Consider the following 26,356-nt stretch of genomic DNA (forward strand, 5'->3'; position numbering starts at 1 on the left):
CAGCATGCCAGGCTTGCCTGTCCTTCACTGTCTCCCAGAGTTTGTTCAAACTCACGTCCATTGAGTTGATGATGCTATCCAACCATCTCATCCTGAGTTGCTCCCTTCTCCTCCTGCCCTCAATCTTGCCCAGCATCAGGGTCTTTTCCAGTGAGTCAGCTCTTCACATCAGGTGGCCAAAGTATTGGAGCTTCAGCATCCAATCTTTCCAGTGAATAATCAGAGTTGATTTCCTTTGGAATTGACTGTTTTGATCTCCTTGCTGTCCTAGGGGCTCTTAAGAGTCTATTTTTTCATTCTTCTACATACTTTAATATGCTGTTTTTTTTTCTTTTATTTATAAAATGGATTTTAAAGCCCTTGACTTTTAGCTTTTTTAAAGACTTTTTTCTTTTTTAAAATTATTTTAATTTTTGGGGAATATGGTTGATTTACAATGGTGTGTTAATTTCAGATGTACAGCAAAGTGATTTAGTTATACATTTACATATATTCATTCTTTTTAAGATTCTTTCCTCATATAAGTTATCATAGAATGTTGAGTAGATTTCCCTGTGATATACTTTTATAGTGCTCTTCTTTTTAAGGTGTACCTTGTTAAGTTATCAAATAAAAGGACTCCAGACTTAAATTTGTATTAACGTTGAACCCTGACAAAAGTGGAAAGAAAACCATTGATCAATGAGATACACTAAACATGAAGGAAGAAATATACCATGTTTCCCTAAAGCTTCCTGTTGTGCTGGTTAGCAAACTGTGAACCAAACCCCACCATTCACTCTTCAGTGGAGTTAGCTGTGACTCTCGGTTGAGAGTGAATTGAAGGATACCCAGGTCCCAGAGCTGACATGGTTGTGAAAAGATCCAAGGCAGCCAAATGAGGGATGAAGGATGTGATTAATGTATCACAAGCAAAGGCCAGGTTTAGAAAAGCTTAGTCTTGGGGTTTGTCCTTGTGTGTGTACATGTGTTAGTCACTCAGTTGTGTCTGATTCTTTGCAATCTCATGGACTGTAGAATGCCAGCCTCCTCTGTCCATGGAATTCTCCAGCCAAGAATAATGGAGTGGGGTGCCATTCTCTTTTCCGGGGGATCTTCCTGACCCAGGGATCAAACCCTGGTCTTCCTGCATTGCAGGCAGATTCTTTACCATCTGAGTCACCAGGGAAGACCAGGGTTTGTATAGATCTCATCATATAGCTAAGACTCACCAATGTTTTATAATATCCTGATTTACAGAGTTAAATGAGTTGGGTGATATCAAAGGAAACAGAGGTGATGAAGGAGGGATCTGAGAACCAGAGTTGATCTCTAAACTTCCTGAGACGTACAAGCTACTGTATCTGCTGACATGAAGACTCAACACTGACCCTCGGTTAGTGTTAAGCTTGTGTGCTTAGTCGCTCAGTCGTGTCCAACTCTTTACAACCTCACGGATTGTAGCCCACCAGGTTCCTCTGTCTCTGGGTATTCTGCAGGCAAGAATACTAGAGAGGGTTGTCATGCCCTCCTCCAGATCAAAGGCAGGTCTCCCACATTGCAGGCAAATTCTTTACCATCTGAGCCACCAGGGAAGCCCTATTCCAGCACAATATTGGGCTAATGGAATTTCTCCTCCAGGTATAGATTGTCATTCTCAGCCAACTGAAGAATTTTTCTGAATTGTGAAAAGTCACCATTTTCTCTCAAGTGAAAGATTTCATCTAATAATTTTTTAATTTATGTGGATTCATAGACTTTGGATAGAATTTCCCAAATGGTGTGCTCCAAATGGGAAATATATAAAAATAATGATTCTCCTTATCTGGGGAGTATCAAGACTTGGGTCACTTGCTTCTGAGTCAATATGCTTCTTTCTGTATACTCCATCACTGTCTCTGTTCCATAGTGTGACAGAGGTGCAGAAGCACTGGCCATGGTGATGTGGTGCATCAGATGGGCCTGGAATCCAACCAGCTGGGGGGAATTGTGTGTGTAGCTTGAATTGGGCTTTTTGTAATTCCTGGGAATGTAGAAGAAAGAAATGAGGTTGGCTTCAAGGAAGGGATTTATTGTGTGTTTATTGTACACTAGAATATTTTGTTTCCTTCTTCAGATGTTGGCTCTTTGCTTAGATACTATTTTCATCTTCTACAAACTTCTATAAAGGGTTTGAGATGGCTGGCAATAAAAGATTCACAAATGTATATACATATAAAAGTAAAAATGCTCAGTCATGTCCAACCCTTTGGGACCCCATGGACTGTAGCCTGCCAAGCTCCTCTGTCCATGGAATTTTCCAGGCAGGAATATTGGAGTAGGTTTCCACTCCCTTCTCCAGGGGATCTTCCAAACCCGGGGATCTTCCAAACCCAGTGATCAAACCTGGGTCTCCTGCATTACAGGCAGATTCTTTACCATCTGAGCCACTTGGGAAACCAATATGCTGTGCGTGCGTGCGTGTGTGTGTGTGTGTGTGTGTGTGTGTATGTATAATAAAGCTGTTAGAGACATCCTCTTTGAATTGCTTTATAATTTAGGGCCATGAAATCTGAACCTAACTTCAGAGTTTCTGAGAGCATTAGTAATGGGTCTTCAATGGCTTCCTAAGGAAAAAGAATTGGCACAGCTTCCATGGAGCCCTTCATTTTGATCTTACCTCTGCTTCCCAGGTTACCTTCCAGGCTGGGTTAGTCATAAAAGGCCCTCACCTGGAATGGTTTAATCGCTCAGTCTTGTCTGACTCTTTTTGACCCCATGGACTCTAGCCTGCCAGGTTCCTCTGTCCATGGGATGTTCCAGGCAAATATACTGGAGTGGGTTGCCATTTCCCTCTCCAGGGGAACTTCCTGACCCAGGGATCAAACCTGGGTCTCCTGCATAGCAGTCAGATTCTTTAATGACTGATCCACCAGGGAAGCCACCTGGAGAGACCCAGATTATTGAAATGGATGAATGTTGTCCATCAAATGATACAAATTTGCTTAAAACCAGTAATTTGGATTTTTTATAATTGACGTTTTAGTAGTTTTTTTGTTTTTGTTTTGTTTTGTTTTGTTTTTGGACAAACAACAATGGCAAGACAAGTGACCTAAAGGCTAGACGTAGAAGGAGCTGGAAGGACCCCTTCCCATGAACATGAAGGTTGTAGCCTGGTAGGATGTACAGTCAAGCCACTGGCTGTAAGAAATTGTTTTCTAATAGGTCTAATAGGAGGGAGGTCAGACAGCCCTATTTTTCTCCACTTATGATTAGCATTTATTCCTTCAGAACTCTGCCGGGGTCCAGCCCCAGCAGGATCCAGGGATACACTCAGGAGGAATGGCATCAGCGAATGAGGAAAGTAAAAGGGGAGAGAAAGAGTCTTGATCTTCCTTGGTTTACACAGAAAGCCAATAAAGCTCCTGACACGGAACTTGCTCTGTTCACGGAGGCCGCAGGTGCCCTCTCGGTTGGGTGAGGATGCAGGACGCCCTCTCCCCGGTGAAGATGCAGTGCACCTTCCCGATTGGGTCTTAGAAGCCCAGGCAAAAAAGTGGACTCAGAGGGCCTCTGTGTTCCATGTAGTCAGCCTGAAAAAAGAAGAGAGTGAGAAAGAGAGAAAGAGAAAGAATGACACGGGGAGACCAAGCTTTGGTGAGTGAGGCCCATAACTTTATTTTTGAAAGGAGCTTTTATACTTTCAGTTGTACATAGAGGATAATGGAAGATACAAAGTCATGCAGGGTCAGTAGTCCTTGACCCTTATTGAGACCAGGCTTTCTTTTTGCAAACTTATCGTATACAAAGGCTTTAGGTGATTTACATCATCTTCTGGCCAGGACGCCTGCTAACATTATTCTTCTGATAAAGGTTAGTCAACCAGAAAACTTATTTTCACTAAAGGTGATTTTTATAAAGTTTGGCACCACTCCCCGAAAGCACTAGATAAAGTTGCATTTCTATAGGGCAAATATGCAGTGGGGTATAACAAGGAAAATATTTAAAGAATTTATTAACTCAAGGGCCTAAAGTTTAACACCAAGGCTACTACTTATTTTTTCTATACACCAACTATATCAACTAATATACTCCCAAGCACACAAGGCAGGAGATGTGTAAACTTGGCAGCAAGCATTAGCTCAACAATGAAATCCTTCACCAGTTCCATTCTAATAATTTCTGACTCCTTGAAAGGTTCTATATTTTTAAAATGTTTTAAGTTTCCTATGCCTCTCATGGTTCAGATCAGATCAGATCAGTCGCTCAGTCGTATCCGACTCTTTGCGACCCCATGAATCGCAGCACGCCAGGCCTCCCTGTCCATCACCAACTCCTGGAGTTCACTGAGACTCACATCCATCGAGTCAGTGATTCCATCTAGCCATCTCATCCTCTGTAGTCCCCTTCTCCTCCTGCCCACAATCCCTCCCAGATCAGAGTCTTTTCCAATGAGTCAACTCTTCGCATGAGGTGGCCAAAGTACTGGAGTTTCAGCTTTAGCATCATTCCCTCCAAAGAAATCCCAGGGCTGATCTCCTTCAGAACGGACTGGTTGGATCTCCTTGCAGTCCAAGGGACTCTCTAGAGTCTTCTCCAACACCACAGTTCAAAACCATCAATTCTTTGGTGCTCAGCCTTCTTCACAGTCCAACTCTCACATCCATACATGACCACAGGAAAAACCATAGCCTTGACTAGACACACCTTTGTTGGCAAAGTAATGTCTCTGCTTTTGAATATGCTATCTAGGTTGGTCATAACTTTCCTTCCAAGGAGTAAGCATCTTTTAATTTCATGGCTTCAGTCACCATCTGTAGTGATTTTGGAGCCCAGAAAAATAAAGTCTGACACTGTTTCCACTGTTCCCATGAAGTGATGGGACTGGACGCCATGATCTTCGTTTTCTGAATGTTGAGCTTTAAGCCAAATTTTTCATTCTCCACTTTCACCTTCATCAAGAGGCTTTTTAGTTCCTTTTCACTTTCTGCCATAAGGGTGATGTCATCTGCATATCTGAAGTTATTGATATTTCTCCTGGAAATCTTGATTCCAGCTTGTGTTTCTTCCAGTCCAGCATTTCTCATGATGTACTCTGCATATAAGTTAAATAAACAGGGTGACAATATACAGCCTTGATGTACTCCTTTTCCTATTTGTAACCAGTCTGTTGTTCCATGTCCAGTTTTAACTGTTGCTTCCTGACCTGCATACAAATTTCTCAAGAGGCAGATCAGGTGGTCTGGTATTCCCATCTCTTTAAGAATTTTCCACAGTTTATTGTGATCCACACAGTCAAAGGCTTTGGCATAGTCAATAAAGCAGAAATAGATGTTTTTCTGTAACTCTCTTGCTTTTTTCATGATCCAGCAGATGTTTGCAATTTGACCTCTGGTTCCTCTGCCTTTTCTAAAACCAGCTTGAACATCAGGAAGTTCACGGTTCACATATTGCTGAAGCCTGGCTTGGAGAATTTTGAGTGTTACTTTACTAGCGTGTGAGATGAGTGCAATTGTGCAGTAGTTTGAGCATTCTTTGGCATTGCCTTTCTGGGAGGCTGTAAACAATCACATGCATAGCTATAAGAGTCCGGATAAACCTGTCAGGCAAGTTAGAAAGACATCTGAGGGGTTTGAATTGAAACACTCCTATTATGCCCAGGAGACTTATTAACTAGAGCTCTAAGTTGATTTCCTTCAGAGAAAGTTGGTCGGGTATAGCCCCCCATTAATGTTAAGACAGATTCTGGTTTTGGGGTAGATCCTCAAGCAGGTCCAGGGGGTCCCTTGAGTCCTGGTCTGCCTTGCTTGTCAGGTCTCTTCTGCATGACCTTGTCGTGGATGGGATCTCCCATGCTGGATCCTGGCAGAACTCCATCCTCTTCACTCTGAGTTTTCTTTTGATACCACAGCACAGGCGGGGAGAAACAGGAAAAGCACATGGGTCTCCATCCAGATCATGCAGTTTGCTTCCCAAGGGCACCTGGCCACAGAGTCACAGTTCTGGTTGTTTGTTCCTCCTGCCTGCAGCTGTGGCTCTGGGACTCCCTGAGCACAAACTGTTCTTCTCTTTCACTAGGATAAGCAATACCTTCCTGGGAAACTTTAGGTCAACCACTTACCCTCCCAAATTTATTATTTCTTATCTGTAAAGAATACCCAGCGTTAACATCTCAACCTTCTCATCATAGCTCCTTTTTGGTCAAAATTTCCATCAACTGTGATTAGTGCCTGCACGTCATTCATGCCATTCTTTCTATTTGTTAAACAAGCCTATAAAATCAGTCATGAGTCTTAAAATTGTCTAAAAATATTCAGGTAGTATTCCCTGTGTTTCCCCACCCCCCTGTGCAAATGACCATGGATTTGTATACACCTGAGATTGTAAACTTTAGAGTCCTTGGTCCAGACTGAATCTGCAAGTGAATCCGCAAGTTCCTACCACCTCACCCCACTTTCATAGCAGGCAGACACTAAATGTTGATTGCATTGTTATTGCCTAATAACTGTCCTCCAGGGTATCATACTTTTCCTGATAAAGATGGATGCTTAAATCAGCATCAATCAATGATTTCATTTTCGATTCTACCTACTGTCTTTTTAGAGCAAGATCACTTCCCAAGAGAAAATCATCTCAGGGGATAATGTGATGATTAAGAGAATGTTCATGGAACTCAGCACAGGGCCTTACACACAGTACACACATTGTAAATGGAATCTGGTGGTGTTATAATAGTTAACCTTTGTAATTGGCATTTTAAATACTTAGTGTAATGATAGAAAGGTGGTAATATGTTGGGGGAAAGCTTAAATATGTCATAATGGCTCATGACATGGGCTTCCCAGCTCTGTGACTTAGGCTTTGCGGTTTCCATCAAGTTGCTTTTCCTCTCATTGTGCCTCACTGTCTCCATTTGTAATGTAATAATACTGTTACTAGATATGTTACACTGGATTTATAATTAACCAATTATTTATCCCTACATAGACAGCTGAGGCATCTGGATTCCTCATCTGTGATGCCTGCTCACTCCTTTCTCTAGTAACACCTGATGACTCCTGAAAGTTTGAGATGCAGCTCCTACTCTCTGAGCCTCAAATAGTCTCCTCTGTTAAAAATAATAATTCCTGCCTCAAAGGTCTACTGAGTGTATCACAAGAGCTGATACCTAGAAAGTTCTTATCAGAGTGTTTGGTGCATGCAATAAACATCATGAGGACCACCTATAATTTTATTTTTTTGCAAGGGGAAGCATTCCCTGCTGTTTCAACAAGTTTCAAGAAAAGGAGTTTAATCCTAACAAATCAATAAAAATTTATCTTTGAAAAGTATGCTTGACACGAAGGCCTCTGTATTTTTGCTATTTCAGATATTTCTACTTGTGATTGGTGTGCTGGGTGTGATGGTGGCTGCAATTCCTTGGACTGCTATACCTGTGATTCCCCTTGGCATCATTTTCTTTTTTCTTCGGTGGTATTTCTTAGAGACATCACGAGATGTGAAACGCCTGGAATGTACAAGTGAGTACCTGGGCTCTCAGGTTGGGAGGGCAGTGCAGTCTGTCTTCCATTCATACTGCAATTAACCAGACCCCTGAAACTCTGCAGAGTGTTCTGTGGAATTTCTCACTGCCAACATTAGGTGATTGAATGTTCTGGCCCCTGAGAGTAGGTTTGGCCCTTAAGGCAAATGGAGCTGGCGGCGGGTCAGCTGCACTTTGCATTTTAGCCCAAGGAGGATGGATGTGAGCACCATGAGGACAGGGACCGTTTCTGTCTAATTCTTGGCATACTTCCTAACACGGAGTATCCACTCTATTAATACTATTCTTGGACATATTTCTTCATGTTGGAACTATTGTAGAGGGAAAATATAGAATTTTTATTCAAAAGAAAGCTGAGCGCTGAATAATTGATGATTTGAACTGTGGTGTTGGAGAAGACTCTTGAGAGTCCGTTGGACTGTGAAGAAATCCAACGAGTCCATCCTAAAGGAGATCAGTCCTGAGTGTTCATGGGAAGGACTGATGTTGAAACTGAAACTCCAATACTTTGGCCATCTGATGCAAATAGCTGACTCATTGGAAAAGACCCTGATGCTGGGAAAGATTGAAGGTGGGAGGAGAAGGGGATGACAGAGGATGAGATGGTTGGGTGGCATCACTGACTCAATGGACATGAGTTTGGGTAAACTCTGGGAATTGGTGATGGGCAGACCCTACACATGGACATCACCAGATGATCAACACCTAAATCAGATTGATTACATTCTTTGCAGCCAAAGATGGAAAAGCTCTATACCGTCAACAAAAACAAGACTGGGAGCTGACTGTGACTCAGATCATGAACTCCTTACTGCCAAATTCAGACTTAAATTGAAGAAAGTAGGGAAAACCACTATACCATTCAGGTATGACCTAAATCAAATCCCTTATGAGTAAGCAGTGGAAGTGAGAAATAGATTTAAGGGACTAGATCTGATAGATAGAGTGCCTGATGAACTATGGACGGAGGTTCCTGACATTGTACAGGAGACAGGGATCAAGACCATCCACATGGAAAAGAAATGCAAAAAAACAAAATGGCTGTCTGGGGAGGCCTTACAAATAGCTGTGAAAAGAAGAGAAGTGAAAAGCAAAGGAGAAAAGGAAAGATATAAGCATCTGAATGCAGAGTTCCAAAGAATAGCAAGGAGAGATAAGAAAGCCTTCCTCAGCAATCAATGCAAAGAAATAGAGGAAAACAACAGAATGAGAAAGACTAGAAATCTCTTCAAGAAAATTAGAGATACCAAGGGAACATTTCATGCAAAGATGGGCTTGATAAGTGATAGAAATGGTATGGACCTAACAGAAGCAGAAGATATTAAGAAGAGGTGGCAAGAATACACAGAAGAACTGTACAAAAAAGATCTTCACGACCAAGATAATCACGATGGTGTGATCACTGACCTAGAGCCAGACATCCTGGGATGTGAAGTCAAGTGGGCCTTAGTAAGCATCACTATGAACAAAGTTGGTGGAGGTGATGGAATTCCAGTTGAGCTATTAAAAATCCTCAAAGATGATGCTGTGAAAGTACTGCACTCAATATGCCAGCAAATTTGGAAAACCCTGCAGTGGCCACAGGACTGGAAAAAGGTCAGTTTTCATTCCAATCCCAAAGAAAGGCAATGCCAAAGAATGCTCAAACTACCGCACAATTGCCCTCATCTCACACGCAATAAAGTAATGCTCAAAATTCTTCAAGCCAGGCTTTAGCAGTACGTGAACCGTGAACTTCCAGATGTTCAAGCTGGTTTTAGAAAAGGCAGAGGAACCAGAGGTCAAATTGCAAACATCTGCTGGATCATAAAAAAAGCAAGAGAGTTCCAGAAAAACATCTATTTCTGCTTTATTGACTATGCCAATGCCTTTGACTGTGTGGATCACAATAAACTGTGGAAAATTCTGAAGGAGATGGGAATACCAGACCACCTGACTTGCCTCTTGAGAAATCTGTATGCAGGTCAGGAAGCAACAGTTAGAACTGGACATGGAACAACAGACTGGTTCCAAATAGGAAAAGGAGTACGTCAAGGCTGTATATTGTCACCCTGCTTATTGAACTTCTATGCAGAGTACATCATGAGAAACACTGGGCTGGAAGAAGCTCAAGCTGGAACCAAGATTGCCAGGAGAAATATCAATAACCTCAGATATGCAGATGACATCACCCTTATGGCAGAAAGTGAAGAGGAACTAAAAAGTCTCCTGATGAAAGTGAAACAGGAGAGTGAAAAAGTTGGCTTAAAGCTCACCATTCAGATAACTAAGATCATAGCATCTTGTCCCATCACTTCATGGAAAATAGATGCGGAAAGAGTGGAAATAGTGGCAGACTTTATTTTTTTGGGCTCCAAAATCATGACAGATGGTGATTGCAGCCATGAAATTAAATGACATTCACTCCTTGGAAGGAAAATTATGACCAACTTACATAGCATATTCAAAAGCAGAGACATTACTTTGCCAACAAAGGTCCGTCTAGTCAAGGCTATGTTTTTGTAGTCATGTATGGATGTGAGAATTAGACTGTGAAGAGAGCTGAGCACCAATGAATTGATGCTTTTGAACTGTGGTGTTGGAGAAGACTCTTTAGAGTCCCTTGGACTTCAAGGAGACCCAACCAGTCCATTGTAAAGGAGATCAGTACTGGGTGATCTTTGGCAGGAATCATGCTAAAGCTGAAACTCCAGTACTTTGGCCACCTCATGTGAAGAGTTGACTGATTGGAAAACACTCTGATGCTGGGAGGGATTGGGGGCAGGAGGAGAAGGGGATGACAGAGGATAAGATGGTTGGATGGCATCACCAACTCGATGGATGTGAGTTTGAGTGAACTCCGGGAGTTGGTGATGGACAGGCAGGCCTGGTGTGCTCCAATTCATGGGGTTGCAAAGAGTCAGACATGACTGAGTGACTGAACTGAACTGAACTGAAAGTTTCCAGAAGTGACAAGGAAAGGAAAATATTAGGAAAAGGAAAGGAGCCTTCAGGAAATATGTGTCAGAAGTTATATATTTGAAAAATATTCTTTCACATGTTCTAGTAAGTTGCAGTTGTTAAAAGAATTGGAAAGATGTGTGTTAGTCACTACTCATATCTGTCTCTTTGAGACCGCATGGACTGTAGCCCACCAGGGTCCTCTGTCCATGCAAGAATACTGGAGTGGATAGCCATTCCCTTCACCAGAGGGTCTTCCTGACCCAGGGATTGAACCCAGGTCTCCTGCATTGTTGGTCAACTCTTTGATATCTAAGCCATCAGGGAAGACCCTTTGAAAAGATAAGCACTGTTATTTTCAGGTCTGCCCTTTGTCATTTTCAGTATTTGGGGTAATACCACACTGTTTGAAAGCTGAGTGCCGAAGAATTGATGCTTTTGAACTGTGGTGTTGGAGAAGACTCTTGAGAGTCCCTTGGACTGCAAGGAGATCCAACCAGTCTGTCCTAAAGGAGATCAGTCCTGGGTGTTCATTGGTAGGACTGATTTTGAAGCTGAAACTCCAATACTTTGGCCACCTGATGCGAAGAGCTGACTCATTTGAAAAGACCCTGATGCTGGGAAATATTGAGGGTAGGAGGAGAAGGGGTCGACAGAGGATAAGATGGTTGGATGGCATCACTGACTCAGTGGACATATTTTGGGTGAACTCCAGGAGTTGGTGATGGACAGGGAGGCCTGGCGTGCTGTGGTTCATGGGGTCGCAAAGAGTTGGACATGACTGAGCGACTGAACTGAACTGAACCACACTGTTTGTGTACCCCTTTCTCAAAGCTATTCATATAAATGATGCTGAAAATAATCCCTTAGGAGAACACAGGAGGGGGATCAGTTCACTATGTATTTATTTGATAACTCCATTCTCCTTCCTAGTTTTAGAATAATGGGGAACAGAGGCATCCCTGGTGGTCCTGTGGTTAAGACTCTGTGCTTCCACTCCGGGGGCCACCACTTTAGTTCGTGGTTGGGAAACCAGATCCTGCAAGGTACAGCAAAAAAACAGAATAATGTGGAACACATTTTATGATTAATTATTCTATTAAACAGGTAATCACAGATAATGAAATAATTAATTTTTCTCTTATTAATGCACACATTTCATCAATATTAAAACAAAAATAAGGAAAATATATTGTTATATATTTTTTAAAAGTTATAAAAACAATAGCCAAAAAGTAAGGAGATAATATGTTTGCATCAGAGACTCAACTGTGAATAATTATTGCAAATTAAAACCAACTTAACCTTCTAGAAACCAAGACAAGAACAGATATATGTTGAGTCTCATGCTTCTCTGTATCTACTAAGTGGAAAAAAATCTCAGTTCATCCAGTCAAAGGAGGTGTTTTTTGTGTGTGTGTGTGGCATTTGTATGTTTTATTTCTAATAATAAACACTTGAGGTACTTAACGTTATTTGCAAAAAGGATAGTGATCTTCAGTTTCATAAAATCTGTAGAATACATTTTCACTCATCAAGAGAAGCAGCTAACTTCCTGTGAGGTCGAGTTTGGTGAGGTGTTTGGGGGAGCAATAGTGTCCAGGTGTCTGTGACGTTCTACCTGTATAGCTCCATAGGATGGTAGGACCTGGGGAGACAGAAGAGGAAGTGATGAGCTCCATCCAGTCTTCTGTGTAGAAAGGGCTTCAGACATTTTATGGTTTGAGGCCACTCCTGAAATGGAGTCATTCAACAGTCTTGTTGCAAAGTTCTCTGGCACATTGAGAGAGGGATTGTTCCAGAAAGAATATTTGACAGAATTTTTGCCTGGGGCAAGGGCTATTTCTCATTCATATGGAAGTGGAGAGAAGGGTCCCTCCTAAGGCTTTTGTCAGAAGCAGTACAGGATTTTCTCAGTATTTGATCTGGAGAGTTTGAGAACTTTAGCACTATCACTGTGGAATATTTTGATTTTTTTCACCCAGTAGGCTGAAAGAAGTTAGACCATACATTTCATCCAGGTGCCCCATCCTGTACACCTCAGATAACCACATGTGGTGGCCAGTTGATTAGAATGTTTATGTTCTCTCTCTAGGTGGTAGTGGTGGTTGCGTTCAGTCCCTGGGTCGTGTCTGAATCTTTGACCCCATGGACTACATGCAGCATGCCAGGATTCCCTGTCCTTCACCATCTCCCAGAGTTTGCTCAAACTCAAGACCATCGAGTTGATCCCACCATCTCATCCTAGGGCTGAGTAGATGGTGACCTGGGCCCCAGCACAGGCTATCCTCCCCCAGTCCAGGGCTTCCCATCCTCTCTGAGCTCCAGTGTCTCACAGAAGGAAGCCTGATACTTCTTTCCTTATAGAACTGGGGACACTAAACACAAGAGGAGATTCTGTGTCTTTACCTATTTGTACCTCAACCCCTCCAAATGCACAGTGCCCAGATGTACATTGGTACTGACTGAAGTGTCACCAGACAGGCATTCAGATACTGGACTAAAGGGTGAGGACCCGTGAACAGTGTGGAGTTTCCCCCTTGATCCTTTCCCCATCATTTTATAAAATCTCTGTAGCCTCCTGTAAGATGTATTACTAACTTCTCATAAACAACCTACTTGTACTAACAGGTCTTCTCTAGGACACGCACAGGTAACAAGGTGATGTCAGTATTTCTTCCTGATACAGCACAAGTTATCACTCACCCCAGACAGAGGTCACAGGCTCACTATGTGCCCCTGACAACAACAAATTAAAGCCTCGTTCATGGTGAGGAATGAAAACCCCACCAGGGAGTGTCCTCCCTGCCTGAAAGCCTGCAGCCCACCTGTTCCCTGACAGACAGGAACCTGACCCTGGTGCTCGTGGTCAGTGTGCTCTTAGAGAAGAAGGCAGGAACAAATAGTCATGTGACACCCGACCCCAAACCCACATGAAGTCACTCAAAAGAAAATGGATACTAAGGCCACTGTCAGATTCTAAAAGATTGATGTGAGTGTCACATGCTGCAGTGATCTCTGAACACTAGGACATTTATCTAGCAAGCAGTTATAAAAACATCCATCAGATTCCCAGAGCAGAAGTCAAGAGTGTTCAAAGACTCCATCTGCCAGGTCCTGTGGGCACAAGGGCGGTGCAGTACCAGGTGATCAGTGACCCGCACAGAATCTCCTGGTGCAGGTGCAGGGGGAGGCCCAGGATGGGGGAGACAGCAGACTGTCTGCTCCCCTTATCTTACTGCTGTTCTGTGTTTGGCTCTGGTTCAGGGTGGGGGATGTACTGACTCTATCCCAGCCCTTAGGTAACATATCTAAGGAGGAAACAAAACACAGATAGCTCACCTAAATTCAGTGTGGTGAGGACTCTAATGAGGAATTAAATTTTAAAACGCTACTGATTCAAAAATTAGTGAATAGTAATTACTCACCCATGAAAAAGAATTAAATATTGCCATTTGCAGCAACATTGATGGACTTAGGGAATATTATTATTAGTTAAGTCAGAGAAAGATAAATATGATATCACTTACATATGGAATCTAAAAAATAATACAAATGAATCTGTACACAAAATAGAAATAGACTCAGAGACATAGAAAACAAACTTACAGTTGCCAAAGGGGATTGGGAGAGAGGGAAGAACAAGTTAGAAGTATGGGATTAATAGACACACTGCTATTAATGTGTCAAATAGACAACAACAAGGAATTACTGTAAAGCACAGGGTATTTTATTCAGTATCTTGTAATAACCTGTAATGGAATATAATCTTAGAAAAATAACTTAATGACTACCTGAAACTAGCACATTATTGTAAATCAACTATAATTCAATATATTAAAAAAAAATTGTGAACAATTTCCACCTGGTGAGATGCCAGAAAAATTTGGAGGGAGGCATGTTTGAGAGGATCTCGAAGAAAGAACAAGAATTTCTTTATCTAAATCTAGCTGTGATTTGAATTTGATCAAAGATAGTTTCAAGAAGAATCTTTCATTCCCAGGTCATTAAAGTGAAGCTTGGTGTGAGCAGGAGTTTAGGGTCACATGGAGGATTCCCTTTGGCGGGACATGTGACCACAGAGCCTGAGAGGCCGTGGTTTCCTTGCGTCCAGCCTCCCTGACTTTCTCTGTCATGTGTCTGTCTCTGCTTCCCCAGCACGGAGCCCGGTATTTTCCCACTTAGCATCTTCTCTCCGGGGACTCTCGACCATCCAGGCGTACAAAGCTGAACAGAAGTTTCAGGAACTGTTTGATGCACACCAGGATTTGCACTCAGGTCTGTCAGTTTCTGGAGATGATTTCAAAGAATGGAATGTGCTCCCTTCTGAGGCTGACCTCCCTCTCAGGTGGCCTGGCTGCCCACACCTATCTCTGTGTCACCCCTCGTCCCCTTCTGCACACCTGCCTCCCCCACCCCTTCCTCTCAGCATCCCCTCTGTGCTCCCTTCTTCCCTGTCATCCCCTGCTTTTCTCCCCTGACTGGCTTGCATTGTCCTTGCATCACTGTGCCCTGTAAACTTCTGTCTCTTTAGGGCAAGAATCAGCAAACTTCTTTTTTGTGAAGATCCAGATAGAAAATATTGTAGGCTTTATGTGCTATATACTGTGTCTGTTGCAACTATTCATCTTTGCTGTTGTAGCACAAAGACAGGCAAAGTAATAAATGAGCGAATGGTTGTACCTGTGTTCCACTAAAACTTTATTTACAGAACCAGGTGGTGGCTGTTTTCGCCCTCCAGGCTGCAGTTTGCTGACTCTTTTCAGAGCAGGGAGGGTGGCAGATGTGATTGAGGAAATAATTTCCTGATTTGCCACCCACTTGATTATGGTTTTTTCAGTGAAATTTTTTCCCTAGGTAGAAAATTCAGAATTTCCTCTAAGTCTATAAAATCCAAGCCACTATGGATAAAAATATGGAGATTCCAATAATTACTGTATTTTGAAGATAATAATGGCATTTTGAAAGTCACATGCAGATCCTGTTAGCTGATGGTCATATAGACACTGGCTCCTTATAAACACGGCAGGGCCCTGCAGTGAGGGCAGAAGGTGCTGAAAACAGTGTCAGCTGTGCTGTCTGCTGTGTGAGAGCTGGGAGCAGTTGGCCCTGTGAGAGGATGATCTTCACACTGAGGCCCAGCACTGCAGGAAATGCACCGATGAGATGATTTTCCATCTTCCTTCTTGTAATCGTATTTCTGTTGATAACCTGTGGGTTGAAGTTTTCAATGCATGCTTCCTGGACTTATTCCTGTGTCTCCCATACATTGTCTTGTGTTAGAACCTAGTTTTCTGGAATCTTCAGGTTCTTTGAGTGTGTAACTTTGCTGTCCTACCTATGTAAAATCTTCTGTAGCTCAACTGAGAAAATGTTCTCCCTCATGAGAAGCAGCTAACATGGTTTTTCTGTTTATGTTACACTTATTACGGTTCACAAATCCAGAGGCTTGGTTCCTGCTTTTGACGACGTCCCGATGGCTCGCTGTGTATCTGGATGTCATCTGTGCCATCTTTGTCACTGTTGTTGCTTTTGGGGCCCTGATTCTGGTAGAATGTAAGTACACATGTGAATACTTGTATGTTTACATTTTTTGGCTTTGTTTACAGTTATTAAAGTCTTGTCATCATGTCTAATATATACTCTTTGCTTCTAATGAATTGTATTAAAGTGTCTGCAGTATGTGACTCCACAGTGTGGTCCATGTGAAGTCGTTTGTGTCTTGATGAGAACTTTTTTCTTTTTTTTCATTTACTTATTTACTTACAGTAGGTTCTTTTGGAGGCCATTAGAAAAAATTATTGGCATATGGTTGATTTACAATGTGTTAGCTTCAGGTGTATAGCCAAGTGAATCTGTTATACATATATCCACTTTTTTTAAAGATTCTTTTTCCATATCCCATGAACATTAGGGTGCATGTATTTTTTTAATAATGTGTATTTTTATTAATACTTCAAATGAATTGTCCTTTAGAAAAAAATTTCTGTTTTTGACTTTCAGAATCCTTAGGAGCAAAGACCAGGTGTGACGTGCCTGTTCCAGCAGACCTGTGGTGACTTGGGCCACTGCTTTGGCTCACCCAAGCCATTCTTTCATTTTTGTTTTAAGTTTTATTGGGGTTTTGTTCATTTACACTGTTGTCTTAGTTTCCAATGTATAGAAAAGTCAATCTGCTATACATATTACATATATCCATTCTTTTTTAGGTTCTTTCCCATGTAGGTCATTACCGAGTTCTCTGTACTTTACAGTAGTTTCTTATTAGTTATCTAGTTTATTATTTTATATATAGTAGTATGTATGTGTCAATCACAGTCTTCCAATTTATCCCTCCCCTCCCTTATCCCCTGGTAACCATAAATTTATTTTCTACATCTGTTACTCTACTTCTGTTTTGTAGATAAGTTCATTTGTAGCCTTTTGTTAAATTCATATATAAGCAATATCATATTCTGTTTTTCTCTGTCTGACTTAGTTCACTCAGTATGAAAATCTCTAGGTCCAGTCATGTTGCTGCAAATGGTATTATTTCACTCTTTGTTATGGCTGGGTAATATTCCACTATATGTATGATAGTGCATCTTCCTTATCCATTGCTCTGTTGATGGACATTTAGGTTGATTCCATGTCCTGGCTATTGTGAATAGTGCTGCAGTGAACATAAGAGTGGATGTATCTTTTGGAAATATGGTTTTCTCTAGATATATACCCAGGAGTGGGACTGCTGGATCATATGGTAGTGAAAGATTGTTGTTGAATCACGTGAATACACTGGGATTCTTGGCCCCTGGAGGAGAAGAATTCAATCCGGGTCCAGAGACGAGGCTTGATCTCTCAGAGCTTTTGTGTAATAAAGTTTTATTAAAGTATAAAGGAGATAGAGAAAGCTTCTGACATAGGCATCAGAAAGCGGCAGAAAGAGTACCCGCTTGCTAGTGTTAACAATGAAGTTATATAATCCAAAGAATGTCTGGAGGTTGTAAAGACCTCATCAGACCTACTCCCATAATTTACATTTTAAGATAACACTGTCCTCAGGCAGGATACATCCTTGTAAAGACCAGGTCTACTCCCATAATTAACATTTTAAGATAACAGAAGGTTGAATCCAAAGACTGTCCTTAGGCAAGATACATTTTTGTTATATAACCCTAAGGAATGTGGAAAAAGAAAAAAATGTTTGTCCTTTCTTCCTCCTTGAGAATTCCAGACCCTGCTCTCCTTGGGGACCCCTAGACTCCCTATCAACATGCCTAGGAACTGACTCTCTCAGTGGCTCTCTTTTTAGTTTTTAAAGGAACCTCCATGTTTTTCTCCATAGTGGCTCTACCAATTTACATTCCCACCAATAGTGTTGGAGGGTTCCCTTTTCTCCACATCCTCTCCAGTATTTATTGTTTTGATGACGGTCATTCTGACTGGTGTGAGGTGAAACCTCGCTGTAGTTTTTGATTCTTTTTTCATTTTTTTTTCACTGTAGTTTTGAAATGCATTTTTCTAATAATTAGAGATGTTGACCATCTTTTCATGCATTTTTTTGGCCATCTGTGTTTCTTCTTTGGAGACCGTCTCTTTTAATCTTCTGCCCATTTTTTGGATTTTTTTGTTTATTTATTTATTTATTTTTTGATATTGAACTGCATGAGCTGTTTGTATATTTTGGAGAGTCATCCCTTGTAAGTCACTTTGTTTGCAAATATATCCCCCCATTCTGCAGGTTGTCTTTGGTATTTTTTATGGTTTTCTTTGCTTTGTAAAAGCTTTTAAGATTAATTGGGTCCAATTTGTTTATGTTTTATTTTATTTTCATTACTCCAGGAGGTGCTGCAATTTATGTCAGAGAGAGTTCTCCCTGTGTTTTCACCTAAAAGTTTTGTAGTATCTGGTCTTACATTTATGTCTGTAATCCATTTTGAGTTTATTTTTATGTATGGTGTTAGGGAAAGTTCTAGTTTTATTCTTCTACATGTAGCTGTCCAGTTTTCCCAGCACCAATTATTGAAGAAATAGTCTTCTCCATTGTATGTTCTTGCTTACTTTGTCATAGGTGATCATAGGCACATGGGTTTATCTCTGGGCTTTCTGTCCTGTTCTGTTGATCTGTATTTCTGATTTTGGTGCCACTTAGCATTTGGTGTCACTTTCAGTTACTGTAGCTTTGTAGTATAGTCTGAAGACAGGCAGCATGATTCCTCCTAGCTTCATTTTTCTTCTTTGTTTTTCTCAAGATTACATTGGCTATTTATGGTATTTTGTGTTTCCATACAAAATGTAAACTTTTTTGTTCTACTTCTGTGAAAAATGCCATTGGTAATTTGATAGGGATTGCATTGAATCTGTAGTTTGCTTAAGTAGTTTGTTTGTTTGTTTATAGTAGGTCTTCATGGAGATCTTTTTATCTTTCTTTGAATGGGCTGAGGTCTACATAACTGTAGCAATGAAAGGTTGTTGTTGAATCACGCAAATACACTGGGATTCTTGGCCCCCGGAGGAGAAGAATTCAATCCGGGGCCAGAGACGAGGCTTGATCTCTCAGAGCTTTTGTAATAGTTTTATTAAAATATAAAGGAGATAGAGAAAGCTTCTGACATAGGCATCAGAAGGGGGCAGAAAGAGTACCCGCTTGCTAGTGTTAACAATGAAGTTATATAATCCAAATAATACCTGGAGGTTGTAAAGACCTCATCAGACCTACTCCCATAATTTACATTTTAAGATAACACTGTCCTCAGGCAGGATACATCCTTGTAAAGACCAGGTCTACTCCCATAATTAACATTTTAAGATAACAGAAGGTTGAATCCAAAGACTGTCCTTAGGCAGGATACATTATTGTTATATAACCCTAAGGAATGTGGAGAAAGAAAAAAAGTTTGTCCTTTCTTCCTCCTTGAGAATTCCAGACCCCTCTCTCCTTGGAGACCGCTAGACTCCTTATCAACCTGCCTAGGAAATGACTCTGTCAGCAAAATGGCCTTTTGAACATCCCAGGTAGTGTCCTGTAGTTGGGTAGGGAGAACCAAGTTTACTATTAAGCTTAATGTATAGCTTAGGTTATAGGTATAACTTTAGGGCTACTTGGATCTCTTGGTTGTAGGGGTCTGATGTACTGGTGTGAGAAAGAGTCTCTGTAGCAAAAAACAGTATCCTCACTGCTGTGTGGGTCACAGATGAGCAGTTGTTGGAATGTGTGGCATGAATTCACTATCCCTCACTATTCCATAGAAATAACCCTGAATCTCAGTATTTAATGCAAAAATGGGAGTACTTTTTTAGATTTTATTTTTTTCCTTTTTTTAATCTTATTTTTTAACTTTACAATATTGTATTGGTTTTGCCATATATCAAAATGAATCTGCCACAGGTATACATGTGTTCCCCATCCTGAACCTTCCTCTCTCCTCCCTCCCCATACCCTAATTTTTTAGATTTTAAAAGAACTGCCTTGTTTTGCAAAACCCATTGCCTTGTTTTTGTGATTTCAACTGCAGCTACATTGGACATAGAAAGTGAAATTACATAATGATAATTGAAGCATAAGGCTACAAATCTGAACAGTGACATCCTCACCTATATTATACTGTCAAGTGTATCTCAATCCAGGTGGGATTAATATGATAAAGGATGAAAATGTTAAGGACATAAGAGAAGTAGAAGAGATTAGGAAGAGATGGCACAAATACACAGAAGAACTGTACAAAAGAGATCTTAATGACCTGGATAACCATGATGATGTGGTCACTCACCTAAGCCAGACATCCTGGACTATGAAGTCAAGTGGACCTTAACTTCAAAGCATTACTATGAGCAAAGCTAGTGAAGGTAATGGAATTCCAGCTGAGCAATTTAAAATCCTAAAAGATGATTCTGTTGAAGTGTGGCATTTAATATACCAGCAAATTTGGAAAATTCAACAGTGGCCACAGGATTGGAAAAGGTCACTTTTCATTCCAATCCCAAAGAAAGCCAATGCCAGAGAATGTTCAAACTATCATACAGTTACACTCATTTTGCATGCTAGCAAGGTTATACTCAAATCCCTTCAAACAAGACTTCAGCAGTACATGAACCAGGAACTTCCAGCTGTACAATCTGGGTGTACAAAAGGCAGAGGAACCAGAGATCACATTGCCAGTATTCACTGGATCATAGAGAAAGCAAGGGAATTCCAGAAAAAACATCTGCTTCATTGACTATGTGAAAGGCTTTGACTGTGTAGATCACAACAAACTGTGGAAAATTCTGAAAGAGGTAGGAATACCAGACCATCTTACCTGTCTCCTGAGAAACCTGTATGCAAGTCAAGAAGAAACAGTTAGAACTGTACGAGGAACAATGGACTGCTTCAAAACTGGAGAAGGAGAATGACAAGGCTGTATATTGTTACTATGTTTATTTAACTTATATGCAGAATATATCATGCAAAATGCTGGGCTGGATGAAGCACAAGCTGGAATCAAGATTTCTGGGAGAGATATCAATAACCTCAGATATGCATATGATACCACTCTAATGACAGAAAGTTAGGAGCCTCTTGATGAAAGTGACAGAGCAGAATGAGAAAGCTGGCTTAAAACTCAGCATTCAAAAAACTAAGATCATGATATCCGGTCCCATCTGGGGAAAAATTGAAAGCAGTGACAGATTTTATTTTCTTGGGTTCCAAAAATCACTTCAAACTGTGACTGCAGCCATGAATGCAAAGATGTTTGCTTCTTGGAAGGAAAGCTATGAAAAATCCAGACAGAATATTATACAGCAGAGACGTCACTTTGCCAACAAAGATCCACATAGTGAAGGTCTATTTTTTCCAGTAGTCATGTAAGCGTTGTCAACAGATATAAGAGTTGGGCCATTAAAAAGGCTCAGGGCCAAAGAATTGATGCTTTCAAGCTGTGGTTTTGGAGAAGACTCTTGAGAGTCCTTTGGACTGTAAGGAGATCAAACCAGTCAATCCTAAAGGAAATCAACCTTGGATATTCACTGGAAGGACTGATGCTGAAGCCGAAGCTCCAATCCTTTGACCACCTGATTCAAAGTGCTGACTCATTAGAGAAGACCCTGATGCTGGGAAAGATTGAAGGCAGGAGAAGAACGGAGTGGCAGAGGAAGAGATGGTTAGATGGCATCACCGACTTGATGGACATGAGTTTGAGCAAAGTCCGGGAGATAGGAAGGACAGGAAGCCTGGTGTGCTGCAGTCGATGGTGACACAGAGTCAGACATGACTTAATGACTGAACAAAACTTTGTTCAATTCAATTGCTCAGTTGTGTCTGACTCTTTGTGACTCCATGGACTGCAGTATGCCAGGCCTCCCTGTCCTTCTCCAACTCCCGGAGTTTTCTCAAACTCATATTCATTGAGTTGGTGATGCCATCCAACTATCTCATCCTCTGTCATCTAACAACTTTGCTAGTTCTTTCTAAATTCATAATTTTTTTTTAAAAATTACTTGTTTATTTGGCTGTACTGGGTCTTAGTTGGGGCATGCAGGATCTTCAGTCTTAGTTGTAACAGGCAGGACTTTAGTTGCAGCATGTGAACTCTATCTAGTTCCCTGATAGTGAAGTCTATCTAGTTCCCTGACCAGGAATCGAACCTGGACCCCCTGAATTGGGAGCTCAGAGTCTCAGTTATTGGAACACAAGGCAAGTCCCTCATAGTTTTTTTTTTTTTAACTTTATTATTGTCTCATACAACAGAAGTAATATTATGAGTAATACTATAATTATATGCAAACAATTTAAATATTATAAAGGAATCTTCTCACCAGGATTTCCCTGGTGGCTCAGAGGTTAAAGCATCTGCCTGCAATGCAGGAGACCTGGGTTTTATCCCTGGGTTGGGAAGATCCCCTAGAGAAGGAAATGGCAACCCACTCCAGTATTCTTGCCTGGAGAATCCCACGGATGGAGGAACCTAGTGGGCAACAGTCCACGGGGTCACAAAGAGTTGGACACGATTGAGTGACTTCACTCAGTCTTCTCACTACTATAAATAAAATAGCTAACTAAAACAGACCTACTGTATAGCACAGAGAACTCTATTTAATACTCTGTAATGACTTATGTGGGAAAATAATTTTAAAAGAGCAGATTACATATATGTCTGGCTAATTCACTTTACTGTACACCTGAAACTAACACAACTTTGTAAATCAACTATACTCCAATAAAAATCATAAAAATAATGGAGTCTTCTTAGTAGAGTGACAGAAGGACCTGTGTGAGGAGTTGAGAAGTAGACTGACTTTATCCTTCTTCTTCCTCATTTAGCTTTGGATGCTGGGAATGTTGGCCTCGTGCTGTCGCTCACCATCACACTTACCAGTATGTTGCAGTGGTGCGTCAGGCAAAGTGCAGAAGTTGAGAACATGGTGATGTTTATTTTTCTGTTCTTAGCCTTTTCAGGTCTTCTTGCTGTTATATGGCATAAAAGCAATTCTGATGTAAAATAATAAAACTGTTATTTTTACATCATTTTACAAAGTTTTTTACATTCTCCTGCATCTTTTTAAGGGCTTCCCTGGCGGCTTAGATGGTAAAGAATCCTCCTGCAATGCAGGAGCCACAGGAGGCTCGGGTTTGATCCCTGGGTTGGGAAGAGCCCATGCAAAAGGGAATGACTACTCCTGTATTCTTGCCTGAAGAATCCCCATGGACAGAGCAGCCTGGCAGGCTACAGTCCATGGGGTTGCAAAGAGTCAGGCATGACTGAGCAACTTTCACTTTCCATGTGCTTAACGTTAATGTAAAATAAAATATATACATATTTTTCTCAGTCATGTGTATGCCATGTCAGAAGGTTTTGTATTCATCATAAACTGTCTTCAAATACAATAAATGTCCCTGTAGGAGGGAGATTCTGAGATTCTGAAGACAATATAAGCTAATTTCTTAGCCGCTTGTTTACATTTGTTTCTTAATAGATAATTCCTCATTTTTGGTAAAAGAAAATACTACAGTGTTTTGAGGTTTATTTAATTACTATGTTTCTCCACCCCTCCCCCATTTTATCATTTATTCTTGTGTGAGTTGAGCACCAAATTTGCTGGTGGCCCTTCTTCTTGGTAGGGTAGGCTCCCTCTTAGAATGTGCTCTCTAAGGTGTGGAGTCATGGTTGTTTAGAAGACCTTTTTTTTTCTGTTTGTTTAGAAGACCTTAATCGATGTGTATATTATACACTTTTGAATATTTGTACCTTCTAAAGAGAGAAAAGCAATAAAAATGAAGTTTTTCCTTTTCTTTCTTCTAACAGAGTAGAAGTAGTGAAAGTCTCTCAGTCATGTCCAACTCTTTTCGACCCCATGGACTATACAGTCCATGGAATTCTCCAGGCCAGAATACTGGAGTGGGTAGCCTTTCCCTTCTCCAGGGGATCTTCCCAACCCAGGGATCAAACCCAGGTCACCTGCATTGCAGGAAGATTCTTTACCAGCTAAGCCAAAAGGCAAGCCCAAGAATACTGGAGTGAAGTTCCCCTTCTTCATGGGAACTTCCCAACCCAGGAATTGAACCAGCATCTCCTGCATTGCAGGCAAATTCTTTACGAACTGAGCTATCAGGAAAGCTCAGAACAGAGTAGAAAATGATCGATTATTAAAATGAGGTTTGATGACCATCCAGTTCTGTTCATCTGTAACACATGGCCCTTCTGTGGCCACACATTACTAATTGGTGTCCAAAAGTATTCCTTAATTTGAAAAAATTCTTTTTTAAAAAAATTCAGATATGAAAGGATGATCAATAAAAGTTTACCATAAATTTCTTTAATTTTTTAACTTTAATATAAAATTGAAGGAAGTAGTCGTATGTAAAAGTGTTGAAGATGATGAACAAGTTTTCAAATCATCCAAGGCCTCATCAGACTCTTACTTCTGTCCTTTGTGGATGCTGAGATCTAGGTTGTTCTGAACTGTATAAAAGCTGAAGGTTTCATTTACAATCTCTGAACATCCATAAACAAGACCCTCTGATACTAATTTATGAGATTTCATACATGTTTCAGATGATTTCAGTAGAAAGAGTGATTGAATACACAGACTTTGTGAAAGAAGCATCCTGGGAACTTGAGTATCGTCCACCACCATCCTGGCCCAACAAAGGAGCGATTTCCTTTAACATTGTGTACTTCAGACATATGTCAGATGGGCCTCTGGTATTGTGGAACACGTATGCATACTTTTACCCAGGACAAAAGGTTAGTTTAAGCCATTTGCCTTTTTAAAATCCAGCTAAAGATTTAACACCACATCTGCTCTTGGCTTCCTTGTCAGTGTGTCAGGGGGGACTCTGTCCTAATGGATGCAGATTAGATTAGTGACATTGTAGGTGAATCTTTATTGGAAACTAACTATGGAATCGGGATACCAGGAAATTTATTCACTGTGTTGAGAGCTCCCTCATGATGGTTGATGGTCCCTGGGATCCAGGGCACCGTCTTATCATGACTCAGGACACTATATGTGACACCTGATTATTCATACAAAGTCTGGGACATTAGCCTTGTCTTCCTGGCCTAACTCTCCAATATCTCATTCCTTTCCATTTTTTCTTGTTTGTATTTCTGAAATCTTCTCTTCCTCCCATGGTGCCCTCTGGTTGCAGCCTCCTTTTGTGTCCCTTAGCCCTTCCTGTAGCCTTGTCCTCCTCTCACTCACACTGAGCTGCCATCCCCCTGCCCTCCCCCCATAGACTGATTCTTTCTTTAGCACAGATCTGATCCTTACTGGCCTGGCTGAACCATAGCATAGCTTCAAGTCCACTCCTGCAGAGGCTGTGGGGTGAGCTTGTGTCTACCATAGAAAAGCCTCAATAATGACCCAGTAGCAGTGAGGAATCATGGTATCATATGGAGGCAAGGTCTAGAGATTGGTTCAAAGTCAAAAGCAAATTGATGGGAGCAGAGAAGATCCATGCAAAAGATGGCAAAGAGGCTTGTGACCTGGACCTGCCAGCATCCATGTCTGCTGGTGATGTTCCTTCCACACTCAGTTTGAGGCCCTTAGCTGGGATCAGGACAGAATTTTGAAGAAGAGACTGAACCGGAACAGACAAGGCATTAGGAGCTCTTCCCCACCTCGCTCTGCAGCCAGTTGTATCTGACACACCCGCCCCCACTGCACTGGGATTGTGCGTACCCACACACACGTCCTCCCTGTTCCCAGTGGACATGCTGCCCCTCAGAGACCCAGGCCCTCCATCATCTGGATGGTGAAAATCTCCACATATTCTGAGTCAACCCTAATGCATCTTCGAGACCCTGAGTTCTTCCTTAGTGTCTTATATATTCTTTTAAGGTAGAGTTTATGGTACACCTATATTTATAGCAGCCAAAACTTGGAAGGAACTAAATCTTTACAGTGAAGTATTATTCGGCCTTAAAAAGGAAGAAAATTCTGACCTGTGGATAAACCTTGATGACATCTTGCTAAATGAAATAAGCCAGACACAAAAGGAATGAATACTCTGATTCCATTTATGTGAGATTCCTAGAGCTGTCAAATTCAAGAAGACAGGAAGTAGGATGGTGGTCTCTAGGAACTGGGGGAGGGGAAATGGGGAATTGTTTGTTTAATGGGTAAGAATTTCAGTTTTATGAGGCAGAAAAAAATTATCAAGCTTGGTTGCACAGCAATGTGAATGTACCGAACACCCAACTGTCTACTTAAAAATGGTTAAATAGTTAAATTTTATGTTATGTGAATTTTATCATAATGAAAAGAAAAGATAGCACCTGTAGCATGCTTTGTAATTTGGGATCTGTATCTCATAGTACCTTGAGGCTTTTTAAAATCAGGGAGCATTTTGTTTTCATATTTGTTCCCAGAAAGTAGAATTCTGCAGAGCACAGAGAGGGTGCTGAGAGACTGCTGGTTGTGATGGTGAGTGAGTTACACAGGTGTGAGCAA

General features: G+C 41.1%; 1 protein-coding gene across 1 annotated transcript in view; it reads left to right on the forward strand.

Annotated features, from left to right (window-relative positions):
* The window catches only part of LOC129624642 (ATP-binding cassette sub-family C member 4-like), a 182,164-nt gene that overhangs the window by 102,598 nt on the left and 53,210 nt on the right, over positions 1 to 26,356 (forward strand). The window contains 5 exon segments of the mRNA XM_055542795.1: positions 7,328 to 7,478; positions 14,600 to 14,719; positions 15,887 to 15,997; positions 22,722 to 22,822; positions 24,454 to 24,645. Of these exon segments, the coding sequence (XP_055398770.1) occupies positions 7,328 to 7,478; positions 14,600 to 14,719; positions 15,887 to 15,997; positions 22,722 to 22,822; positions 24,454 to 24,645 (675 nt within the window).

The sequence above is a fragment of the Bubalus kerabau genome, chromosome 12 (genome assembly GCF_029407905.1).
Source record: "Bubalus kerabau isolate K-KA32 ecotype Philippines breed swamp buffalo chromosome 12, PCC_UOA_SB_1v2, whole genome shotgun sequence".
Classification (NCBI taxonomy): Eukaryota; Metazoa; Chordata; class Mammalia; order Artiodactyla; family Bovidae; genus Bubalus; species Bubalus kerabau.